This window comes from Mesitornis unicolor, unplaced genomic scaffold (assembly GCF_000695765.1).
Source record: "Mesitornis unicolor isolate BGI_N332 unplaced genomic scaffold, ASM69576v1 scaffold6539, whole genome shotgun sequence".
Lineage (NCBI taxonomy): Eukaryota > Metazoa > Chordata > Aves > Mesitornithiformes > Mesitornithidae > Mesitornis > Mesitornis unicolor.
Window position 1 is genome coordinate 8439 of NW_010205302.1, and position 13278 is coordinate 21716.

The 13278-nt window shown below is 37.4% G+C and overlaps 1 protein-coding gene across 1 annotated transcript in view; it reads left to right on the forward strand.

Moving 5' to 3' along the window:
* Positions 1–5784: 5784 nt before the first annotated feature.
* The window catches only part of LOC104546069 (rap guanine nucleotide exchange factor 2), a gene marked incomplete at its 3' end in the record, with an annotated part of 49236 nt that continues 41742 nt past the window's right edge, over positions 5785–13278 (forward strand). The window contains exon 1 of the mRNA XM_010191360.1: positions 5785–6156. Coding sequence (XP_010189662.1) covers positions 6097–6156 — 60 coding nt within the window. The remainder of the gene's footprint in view (positions 6157–13278) is intronic.

The window sequence follows — 13278 nt, forward strand, 5'->3', positions numbered from 1 at the left end:
GGCCATGTTAACTGCATTAAACAGATAAATTCATTAAGTGACTTCACAAACATACGTTATTAAATATGATTTTGACCTTGCAAGGAAAATTTAGCAGGTAAGACTATAAGTGTTGCAGAAACACAAAAGATAAGTTGATTTTTAATTTATTTTTTTTAAAGCATAATATGAAGTCTAGAGAAAAGTTTGTGTGCTCTGTTACTGTGGTGAGCCTTTGCTCAAGTAGGTTTTTTAAGCTAACTTAGATACTCTAGAAAAACGGGACATTGTGCCCAATTTGGGATGAGTATCCATCAGTTACAGGTTTTCTTCATGTTTGTTCTAGCATAATTGTCATATGTCAGAAATGATAATTCCTTGGCAAGTATTTTAAATGAATTCTATGACTTGCTTCCATTTTGAGATAGATGGCACGCAAACAGAAAGTTTGCTATACTGAAAGCAGAGCTGTGCACAGAAAGTGAAAATGAGTCTGCCATCAAAGGGAAGATTGGCAGTCTATGGCACATCCACCCAGCTGAGGCACCAGACTGACTCCTCTGGGCTTGTCGTTATTTTAAAGATCCGGATTATAGATTCATCTGCAGCAATAGCTCAACAGAAGGCCATTTGTGCAAATGGTGTGTAACATTAGTAAATATGCTATCAAAACAACACACATCGCTCCATTTTAACTGTTGCTTTGGTGTCACCAGTGGTGCAGTTAACATTGTTATAATTATGTTAATACCACAGATGTACAAATAAAAAACAATAATTTGACAAATAGAGATCAATCAGACATTGGAACAATCTCCCAGGGGAAGTGGTGGATTCCTCAACTTTGGTCAGTTTTAAGAGTCAGCTTGACAGGGTGCTGACTCATCTCATTTAAACTATACTTCTACCTTGAGAGGTTGGACTAGATGATCCTTGGGGTCCCTTCCAACCTGGTATTCTATGAACATGGTTTAGAAGTGGGCATGGTAGAGTTAGCTAATGGTTGGACTTGATGATCTTAAAGGTCTTTTCTAGCCATAATGAATCTATGATTCTAATCTAAATACTATTACCTTATTTATGTGTTTTGGCCAAAGCGGTATTTTAGAAATAGAAAGTCACCTTGGAAAACACATTTGGTAATTTTTCTTTATTCAGATTTTTATTTAAAGTTCTTAAAGTTCTCAAGAAAATGCAAATAGGATCGGTGTGCCTGGACCATTTTGTGTCTCCATTATGCTGATAAACAAACTCGTCTACATGAAATTGGGTCATACAGCCAGACATTTAAGTTACTGGAAGTAAATTTGCCTAAATACTTTCAAATAAGACTTTCACGTTGTATGGGACATTTAAATGTATTGTGGCATTTGGAGTGGATTACTGTTCTGGGATTTTAGTGGTTTCGGTTGGTGTTTTAAAATCTGATGGGAGCATCAGATTATTGTTTAGCAGTCTCTCATAAAGGCTAGTGGGAGGGAGAGAACATCAGTATTGTGAAATTCAGAACCATGCTCCTGTGAACTAAACAGTTTTGTGTCCAATAGCCCTGAGCTTAAAATTAAGCTCTAAACCTCCATTTCTTTCCAAGTAAAGGGGGTGGGGGGAAGCAGAAATACCTCTGTGTTATTTTCCTTAAAATGTACTCCATTTTTGTACTCTTCAGTTTAGCTGTCTATATTCTACCTAGACAGCTGTGTAATATGTATTTAATAGACCCTTCACTGTGAATGTTTTTGCGGCACACATAGTGATTGTGGGTTTTCTGCCTTATTCCCTGGTCTTTTTTCCTATTTCTTTTGACTTTTTTCCCCTCTAGTTTTCTAGCTCGGGAGTGATGAAGCAGCAGTAAATCTGGTGACCTTTCAGTGTTCTGTTGTCTTTTATCTAAGATATTGAACACGAAGGAAATGATACGTTATGTTGTGTTTAAAGAGAAGGGCAAAATGTGCTGATAACTTCTGTTTTTCAGGTACTTCAGGAAAAGATCGTTCTCTATATACGTAATCTGTATTAAAAATTATGTGCTCCTGTAAATAGTTGAGTTAAAGTGACTGCTTGAAATTGAAGATTTGAGGTAATCTGTTGTTGGAGCATTTGTCATTAACCTAAAAAATTATAATACTCCAAGCATTGTTGGCACTGTTTAGGAGAATAATATCAGTGTGAGATTGCGTTCTAGAAGGTAAAACAGCTGAGAAGCATTACAGTCAGATGGTGCATGCTGTTGAGGTCTCTACCAATTTTTACCTTGAATTCATAAACTACTCTTTATGAAGCCTGACTCCTGTGGGTAGGCCAAGGATGTCCTAATGTTTGTAGTTACTTTTGAAAGGGTTTTGGTTTTTTTAACATTATTTTCTGGCTTATAAAGGGATGACAACTTTCTTATAAATACAGTATTTTGAAAGCAGCTGGGGATAGCCTATAATGTCCAATTATCGCACATCAGGTTTATTAACAACTCAGCTTAATTGCTTAAAAGCATTTGCAAAAATGTCTTCTCTTTTCAAACTTTAAGTCTAAGTGAGGAGTTCTTATGTGGGCTTTGAAATACACCTGAACACAAAGCTGTATTTAGGTTTTACATAAGCTATTAATGCTTGCTTGTGATAGAAACTTTCCGGGATATATTGTTCTGGTGTCCTACACTGATTTAAATTTCTTTTGTTCTTCATTGATGTATAACACATGACAATACACTGAACTTCTGCTTTGAATATTTATAATAAAATATAATTATATGTAATTATTTTCTGAACATACAATGGACAGTGCATACAACTACAGTGCATTGCTATAGCTGGGAAGTAGTGGCAATTGAGGAGGAAGGAATAGGGAAATGGAATCAACCATTTATTTCTTGAAGTTGTTTTGAATCTCAAATTGCCAGTGAGTGGGGTTTTCTTCACCTAATTACATAATTAAAACTTCTCACATTTTGAATGTAAATAGACTTTTTTCCTTTCTGGAAATCACCGAGTTTTCATCAGTCTGATGCATGTGAACATGCATTATTAGACTTTGATAGTTTGCTTTAAATTTTGCATTCATAGATGAATTACTGACTTAATTTTCTAACAATTGAGTAGAGGTGTATAGTAGTGACCAGCAGAAGTGGTAAGGAAATACTTAATGGCATAATCATCTGGAAGTTTTGATTTTCACTACTGTTTTAATGATTTTATGCATGTTTTCACGTTACTCTCTGAGGCTTATGTCACAGAAACGTAGGCTGGAGTTTGATTTGAAATATCGACTGATGCAGAGTAACATGCATGTTGATATTTATGCGTGTAGTGGAATTCAAAGTGGTGTGCTCCCTTCCTTTGCTGGAGAAGTTTCTGTCTTGGCAGAACTTAATTTTTTCCTGACATGAGCACAAAACCCCACACTCCAGTCTGCTCACGGTGTTAACTGCAACGCCACCAGATAAAACGCGGGAGAGTTTTAATTGCTCTGTCAACAAGTAATACTTTTAAATTTTGTACTAGAAAGAGTTTGTCTAAGCTTCCTCGAGTGAATAACTTGTGCTATTTCTGGTCAGCACTTCATCAAAAAATTGATTGCGTTAGCATTAATGCATCAGCATTAAACTGCTTTACAAGGACTAAGCATAATTTAACATTTTAAAATCATCTTTTAGTTGCATTGGCACGTTACAAAGACTTTTAAAAATTCTAAACCTATTTTGTATTTCAGTTGTTTAAAGAATAACCTACGTTTTAGCATGTACTAGAAGACCAAGGGCACAAGTGTCATTAAGCTCTCATACATGTAAATATATTCAGTTTAAAATGTGCTGTGTATGAAATGGTGTCCTTAGAATAACTGTGCAAAAAAAATATATAGACTAGATACTTCAGAATCTTTTTTTGCTTTACTAGAATTCATTTCCACTAATACTATAGCCTCATTTGCTAGGAGTCATTGTTAGTAGTGAAAGAAATTGCTGTGTAACAAACTAAACTAATTATCAGTCGGCATGTTATTTTGGTGGGAGGCAGCTGCAGATTGTATGACATAGTATTCTGTAGTATTGATTTTTCCCTGTGTGTTTATGCCTGTGTAACAACTGTTAAGTCTTTTTCCTATTATTCTTGTTTAAAAAAAAAAGGACTTTGAAGTTACTTTAAGTATAGATGGTCTCTGATTTTTAAAGAGTGTGTTGTAAACATGTTAGAGAGCTGTACTGAAGTTAAAGCCTGATGAAGGAGTGACATGTTATTGTTTGCCCTGGCTTGATCTCTCGTGTGTCAGGTGGTGTGAATTTGTGGCTGTTAATATGTATGTCATATAGGACGGACAGTTTATTGCTTCAGCACATTCCCCGTGCTTTTCAGCTCCTCTGCAGTATGATGTTGCTAGTATAGCATGAGAAGTGTTATAGTGTAAATAGGAGTGACTGAGGAAATTTCTGCGTTTAAGATATGATTACAGTAAGAGAGGAGAATTATGAAAGCCATATGTAAGTCAATCTCTTCTGGATCTTGCATCCCCTTTTGTTTTTGGTGGTGTTCACGTGTTTGGTGTGCAAGGAGAAGCAGGAGCTATATTCAGAAAGACTTTAAATGATGTGTTAAAGGGTTCTGGACGTTCACCTGCAACAGCCCCTGGATATCTGTGGCCTGCATAGAGGTGAAGCTGCTGAAAAGCTGAGAGAGCTTGTCAAGTGCACCGTTTATAAGTACTTGATAACAATGTTTACGGCTCTGCAGCAGCACTCTTTTGGGTGGGTGGGGGGGAGGGAGGTGATGTCAAACCCTCTGCTTTAGCCTCATCTTCAGGAAAAGTCAGATTAATTTCAGGATTTGGCGAGGTAAATGTGGGTCCTTATTCCCACCCTGACTTCAGTGATATTCTTAGGAGCAAGCAGCAAACAGATCCCTCCTCTCTGGGGCTGACTTGATCTTCAGAGGCTGATACCAGATACAGGCAAGAGCTTGCTGTTTTATCTGCATTGTCCATCTCTACCTTAATGAGTGAAATGGTTAAGTATCCGAGGGGGCGAGCCTCAAGGAATGTGTCTTCCATTTGACTTGAATATTTCGGGGATGAAGGGAGAGGGAGGGAGAGGAGAGAGAAATTCACTTACATCACTCGAACTGCATTGAGTATGTGCATGTGTGCAGGTTAAGAGACAGACTACAGTGTCTTTGCTTTCTGCAGGAAGCAGCAATGCCGTTTGTATCCTAAGAGGAATTTTTTATTTAGAAAAGGAAGCATTCTTTCTACCCAGGAAATGGCTTTCCTTGTGCGTTGCTATGCCAACTGCCTGCAGCCATGGTCTTCCAAAGTAAGCACAATAACGTAATTATATTGGCGTATTGCATTCAGACTCATGATTCTCTGGGTTTTTGTGTGTGTGTAACTGTGTTGTATTTTTGTGGCTGACTCTTTGGGCTGTAGACATGCTTGTCTTGATTGTAAGGAACAGGCATCATAAAATTAAATGTCCATCAATGTCATGCTGTGAAGATTAATTGTGCAAACTTGGTTAGCTGAGTGGAAGAGAGATCACTGGTCACTACTCTGTCAGCACCATTAGCAGCCAGGGGAGGAGGTTCCTATTCGTGTGCTCTGCCCTGATTTTGAGGGAGTGGAGGGAGGGTAGTGGGGGGGGATGCTGCACCATGTCTGTGAGTGTGTGTGATTGCAAATGAAACAGGAGTATTAACAATGCTTGACTGAATGCTGGAGGCTGGTTCTTGCACCCTGACTAATATAATACTGTATTAAGCCTTTTTGAGGGAGTCTGTGCGGTCAGCCATTTTAGCTTTTTCCTCCTTTTTCTTTTCTTCCCATTCCTCGGGCTCAGGGAATGGTTTTGTTCCCTTGGATGGATGCTGGATATGTAGGGTTTCGTCAGGCTCTGTACATCCTGACATGCTTAGACTTTCAGTGTTACAAAAATGGAGACTAACGCTGTCGTTTGGATTGCTGCTCTGTACTACAAGTGCGAGGGGGTTTTTGAGCTTAGCAGTAGTGACACTTTCAGCTCCAGCTTGGTTTCCCCCCCTCCTCCTCTTTTTAATTTAATGCTGTAGAGAGTGATTTGCCATCCATAAGGAATTTGTACATGATGTGTAAATTCAGTTCAGCTTATGTTTCTTCATTATGAAACCACTTACGATCCCAGCTAACCATGGAGTTATGGGCCAGCAGGAGAAACATTCAGTAAGTACTGCAAATTCTGCTTGTTCTATCAATAACCTGTCATGGGCAAACTGCATGGAGATTCAAACTGCTTGTCATCCTGCTCACGGGCTTTCCTCCTTATCAATTTAATAACAGGTTTTGAGGGAAAGCTGTACCTGTGGTGGCATTAGTTGGTGGTTGTATTTAAGATTGCTTTTAGCTTAGAAAAGGCAACTCAAGGTTCTTTTTGAATGTTAAAAATTTACTGAAAAAATGCTGACAGACTTTAATTGGATCAGAAGCTATGAGCATTTAGTTAAAATTGTTATGCATTTGTTCAAACTTTAAAGAAATATTCAAGCTGCATAGAAGTGATATAATTGTAGGTGGTGGCAAGAATATATTAATTCTTTCTAGTGTGTGGTACTAGTGTGCTGTTGCCTTGTAGCATGGCGTTTAACATCTGTGATACACTTATGCTGAAAATGCAGAAACTGTTGGTAAAACACGGAATGAACAAAAGGCGTAAGTACTGATGCTTTCTAATTGATCCCATGAGTCAGCTACACGTTTGTCATGCTTTAATCCCACAGGCTGCCTGTGTTTATTGTTTGGGAAAAATGCATTCATAAGCAGAAGAACAAACATTATTTAACAAGGCCTCAGGTGTCAGGAATTAGAAATTTAGGTTTTACGCCATAAAAAGATTCTAGAAGTATGGGTTCTTACCACTCAGTTAACACATTTAAGTCTTTGTGCTAGATATTATATGATTCAGTATAATTTTCAATCTTAAAAGTTGTTTATTGAAAAGATGTTTATAGCATATATATATATATATGTTCTGTGCATATTGTGTGTGTCAGAATGTGCATAGGAATGTGTACAGTATGTTCAGCATATACAGTTAAGAATTTTAAATATTAGGAAGATGTGATAGCAGGAACTCTTCAAAGGAGGAACATTTTCTTCAAGAATTCAGTTTTAATTGTGTAGGAATACAGGAACTAATCTCGAAACATTTCAGAATATGTCTAGTGGATTTTTCTTTTGCATGTAGCAGACATACCACAGTTTCTTGTCGTAGACTGTTTTGTTCCTTTTCCCCCTTCTTAATTACATTCTAAGTGTAAAGGAGTTCATGTTACCAAATCATTTGGTGTTCATGAAATATTTAGAACTCAAACTAAAACAAAACAAAACAAAAATCTCCTTTCCTCCTGAAACTCAAGTTCTGAAGAAGCTGGAATAGAATAGGATACCTTGAATTTGCAAATATGAATAAAATGAGAAAGCTGCGTGTGTATTAGTTTTTCCTACTCTTTCTAGTCTTCAGAAATGTTGATGAAAAGTTCTAAATTGGTTCTGGTAACACAGCAAGTCTAACTGATATATAATAATTGCTTATAGCTAAAGGAAAAAAATGAACCTGGCATTTTAGAGACTCTGTTGCAAGCTCTGTCATATTTTGGTTGTATTACTTTGAGTTAATTAAGTCACAGAGATAAATTTCATTCCCTGGACCAAAATGTAGGAATATTAAAAGGTCAAGGTATTGCTTTCCAAGAAAATTAGTTTACCTTAAGAAATGTCCATATGTATTCAAGAGAAAGAAATCATACTTTGACATAGGGCTGGCATGCAATTACAGGTTTTGAGTGAACAAAAGACAGTTTAGCATTTATATGGAAATTTAAAATGAAACTGTCAGGACACAATGTAGCTTAGCGAAAAACATTGCTTTGGCAATAAAACTTTCCATTCTTGTTCTCCAGGTAGAGGTTATCTTGCTTGGAAAATGAGACTGAAAGATCTGAATTCTTGGTAGAGAGGGAAGGCAAGCTCAGAGTTTCAAGGTATACAGACTTTGTATTGCTTTGCCTAAAAGGAAAACTTATTTAATGACTCATTTTTGGCGATGAGTTATTTTCATATTAGTGGGTTCCCAGAATCCTGATATCTGGATATTTATTGATATCTGACTTGATCTTATTTCAAGAAGAGTCTTAATTACTTCTGTGACATCCCCACCCAGAGCTTGATTGGCTGGGACAATCTGGAATTGAATGCAAAACTCTCCTGTGCAAGGTTTCACAGAATTCTGTGAATTAATTTTCGTCAATGCTGTTAAGCCGTGATTTCACACTGGTTTAGTTAGGGAATGAGGGATATGGTTTAATTCAACTGTTCTGTGAAAATGGCATGCAAACTGACTGTTACGTTCATCATGGTGAAAATGGAGAGAGGTGAAAAATTGTGTTGGGTTTCCTAGATTATTTAATATTAGAAATAAAATCAGTCCCAGAAATGAGAAGGAAATGGGTGGTATTTTGAGAAAGAAACTTGAGAGATAATTGTTCAAATATGATCATTTTAATTGGATATTTAGTAGGAGTGCTGGTGGGCTTTTGTAAGAAATCTAGAACTATGTAAAATAAGCATAATTTTCTGTTACTGGAAGAGATCAACATTGTTTTATAACTTAAGCAATTAATGTAACCTGGGATAGTTGTGTGCTCTTACGCAGCACTATTAAGACATGGGAAGGAGAGGTGATGTGATCAGGTGGCTGTGCCTCTCTGGAAAAAGAAATAGCTGTATGAAAAAGAACTCCGTCTGGGTAGTAACCTATTAGCTACTGTAGCTGTGGATGGTTGTGATAATATTGTTCATCTTAGTTATCTTACACTAGGACTTGATACAGATTTTTTCTGTTGTCGTTAGGCATTTTTATTTTTGTCACTTAGTGAAACCAGATTTCTGATTTGGCCCTTCTGATTATTCCTTTCTATTTAATTTGCCTATTTTGAAAAAAAGTCCTCTCTGAAGACCAATAAAGGAGTTACGGATTCTTCATGTGATTAAGAATAGTGTTTCACCTCTTCAAAGATGCATTATGATACAATCTGTAATTTCATGACCATTTATCTTCCACAAGATTCATCTCAAGCTAGATCGCTCTGGTTTAATGAACAGCTGTTTGAAATTTTGGGCTATCTTCATTGCTCAAAAGGCCAGGTCGTGTTTATGGTATATTCTTAAAGTCCTACTCAGAAGATTAAAGCATTATTTTTTTTCTCTTCTGTGGCTTTTTAAGATGTTTGTAACTACAGTGTTCATGCAATTCATTAAAGTAGTGTGGAGGAGGCATTATCTTCATTTTTCACGTATCTCTGCTGAAACAAATCTTTGGCAAAAAGTAAGGACAGAATTTTGAAAACTGAGGATAGTTATTTCTCAACATAGCTAAGCCTAAGTAAGTGTTCAAAGTATGGATTTTGTTATTTGAATTTTCTGTGTATTGGCCCAGTTTAGACACCCACAGCCAAGTGATCATCTGAAAGGTTGCTTTTCAGTGGCTTGCCTGGCGTCCTACCAGAGTTCTGTGGTAGAGTCTGGCTAAATTCCTGTTCTCCAGGACAGTATTTAACTACAGATTTTCTCAAAAGCTTACAAATGGTAAAATTTGGGTCATTTAGTAGGAATGACAGTGAATGTATTAGTGATCTGTAGAGATGGCAGTGCATCCTTGGTGCATAGATGTCCTGCCATCTTCCTGTTACTGTTTCAAGACCTGGGGATCGAACAACGTATTTAAAAGAGAGAGAAGGGAAAAAAATAATAAGTTTTTACAGGTCAACATGGAGAGTTGGTGTAGAAAATCTCACAGTACGGCATTTTTTTAGCAAGTTTATGAAGCAGGAAAGGTTCAAGCCTTATGATGAGAATTGGAAAACATCATGTTACCAGTTCTAGTTTATGTTCCCAAGTGGCCAGATCTAGTGGTGGTGTTGGAGTGTTTGCAAAGTGATATTTATAATGGTGCACACTGAAATGTGTTATTTATAGTCACAATACAAATGTGAAACTGAACGGGAGAGTCAGCTTCTTCCAAAATGCTATTTTGAGACCAACAGACTAATACTCTTTATCATTACTGAGTTGTAGGCCCTTCTGCCTGATCTTCAGGCATGCTGAAAATCCAGCTAAAATTGAGTGGCTGATACCCAACTATTGAAAAAACAAACCCCAAGCAACCAAAAAGCGAAATGTCAAAAGAAACCAGAAATCTCAAATCCATTAAGAATGTGTTGATTTGCTCCTGATTCTGAGAGTTAATAATGACACAGGAGTAATAGAAACTCTAAAATAGTAGGAGATAATGGACTGCGTTGTGCCAAGTAGCATAGGTTAAAAATATCAGGGAATCAGCAATAATTCATGTAATGTAGCATGAAGTCCAGGCACAGTCAGCTAAGGAAATACTGTGTCTCGGTACCTCAAGTTGATTTTTCCACCTGCAAAATATTTACATTCCCTTGCAGAATACTAGCTCATGATTTTTAAAGAGTGGTACTCGAACCATTTTCAAGTGCATACACGTAACAGTTTAGCAAGTGGACCTGTAAAATTATTCCAGCAAGATGAAGTAAATTAGGTTTTTGGAAATTTCATTTTTACTTATGTAAGGCAGGGAATCTCAGACAGTGATACACGAAGAAATATTTGGCTTACAAGAGGATTAGAAACTGCTGTCAGTTGTGTTGTTTTTGCAGTTGCGATTGCTGCTGCTGCTCTTGGTCCTACTCCAGTATTCAGAAGCAAAGGGAAGTGTCTCATGTTCTGCATCTGCTGCTGAGATGACCTGAAGTTCATCTACAAAATACTTCTCTACTTGATAGCTTTACAGGTCATCTGCAGAATCAATGAGCATTAGAAACCATGATTTCTAATTTGTAAACTAAAATTGGATAAACACTTAAACTGTGTTCAGACCATCGGCTCTCTGAAATAATGAGTGATGTTGATGCTGGAAACTCTTAAGAATGGGGTTGTTTTTAAAGTGTATTTAAAGTCTGTTTTTCTTCAACTATTGTAGATGTTTTTTATTGGTGTGTTCTAGGCTTAAAATTGCTACAAATTAGTACTTAACAGCATCCTTGATGTTTGAAAAGGTAAACTAATTTTACTAACCCTTTCATGAATACACGGTGGTGTGATTTTTGTCTTGGCTTTCTGATTCTGATTTTCAGAATCTCAGGTTTATTTTATTAATTCTGATTTTATTTTTTTATATCCTAGTTGCAACAGCAAATATATAACTCGACTGTTAATTCTTTTAACTTACTATTATTGATACATTCTTGCTAGCATTCTTTAAATTTAAAAATTAATAGAAATATCGGAAGAAGATCTTGATAGTAGGGCATTTCAGATCATGCTGGTAAGGTTAAAACTGAAGCAGTGTTTCCAGTGTTCTTTATTGCCAATGGATAAGAAGTACTATTGACTGTGAAGACCCTACATGATGAGTATAGTTAATGTTAAGCATTTGAAAAAACTGAGATATTAATGTCTTAAGATTTACTCTTGGCCAAAGAACCTTGTACCTGCCATACTTCATTTTCAATATGGTATTTAAAAGGTTCGTAGCTGTAGTGCAAGAGAAGCATGGGATGATCCCTGCAGGTCTGCAGACTTTTTAGGATTCTAACCTCTGCATGCCTAGCCCATCAATCTGTTACTGAAATGTAACTGGCACTCATACAGTATCCCAGTACTGGAGGGTTGGTTGTTCTTCCAGTTTTGTCAGCTTGCCAGTAGTATTTTTTTGCTGTTCATTTTGAGAAGTTGATGATTCAACTTAGAACCACAGGAAGAGTAAACTGTACTGAAGGAGTCTCCAAGTGCTCCGTATTGGGTTGCTTGTGAAATCTGATCCTCTGCCCAGGAGCTGGAAATTACAGGAGTATTTGTCATTTCTTCCTAAACTCTGTTTGTATGGGGATGCTAGAAGGGCAGATGAAGGACAACAGATTGCAGTGCTTTTATGTGGGTGATGATGTTTAAGGTAAATAGCCTTATGCTAACATAGCGCCTGACCCAAATAGTGCTGCTGCTTAGTCCCTAATACAGCTGAGATACAGGGGTGGAGATGAGCTGTTGAATTGTTGTTGTTGTTCTTATTATTCCCCTTGGAAAAGATGAGGGATCACAACCGACTGCATTTGATGAAATAACTGGAAGATAGGATGTAATTTTGGGTAGGTCTTGTTTGTAATTTGTTCTTATGATACTGGAATAGCCTACAGTATGGTAGTATACAAGAACGTGGATCCAGCCTTTGGCCAAAAGGCTTCACCTGTCTTTTTAGGTTTCACTCACTGCAAATGTGAATACTTGCCAACGTGAACCAACTTCATGGTATTTAGCTAACCTGTCATTCTCTACTTGGCCTAAACCTTAAGCTGGTCAAAAAGCTAAAAATAAGGGCATTAGTCTTTCTGTGATTCGTGGTCTCCGTTGCAAATGTTAGAGCAAATGTTAGGCTTGTGAGTTAGAATGCAAAGAAGTGCAAGGTATGACATTGTAGCTACATTTAGTATCTGTTAATAAGCTAACAAATGCTGTGCCAATCATAAAATATCGCTCCATGTAGCACTTGTCACTTTCTGCCTGTAGATAACTTATTTCAACAGTCGTGGGGGCAGGCTGGTGACCAGATGCTGATGTTTGGTAGCAGTAATGTGTCCTGTTGGTAACTGCAGTTACCTGATCTTCAGAGCTCTATGGACAGCCAGAGGGAGAAACCGCACTGAAAACACCGACAATAACCTAGTGGTTAAAATTCCTCAGCCTGCGATTTCTTTCACTCAGTCTATAAATATTGCCCCATTTTATCTGACTGCAGTCTGTCAGCTTGCTTACAAGCACAGGTGCTGCGCACTTGGTTATTTGAACACACCGACTGGGTAGGATTTATGAGTTTATAGCTTGACTCCAAACTCTGACTTTGCAAGTAAGAAAAATGGTTTAAAGCTTTTTTCTCTTCTCCTCTGAAGAATGATTTCATAAAAATGACGTCGTGCTATTTTGTAGGTCTGCTCCCTTTGTGTATTTAGTCATGTTGGCTTGCTTTATAGTTAAAAATAGGCTTTTACTCTTCTCTGCTGCTGTTATGCCTGCAGAGCCATGAGAATGGGAGCTGGGTTGTGCTATTAGGTCTCCATCCATAGCATTGTTTCCTAAATGCCTATCTGCTGCAACACACCTGCCAACCTACCAAATGCTGTAGGAGTTATGTGTCAGGAAGGTGTAACGTGGGATGATTTATAATGCCTGAAAAAGAGAATATGGCTGCAGAACTGGACCAAACCTATA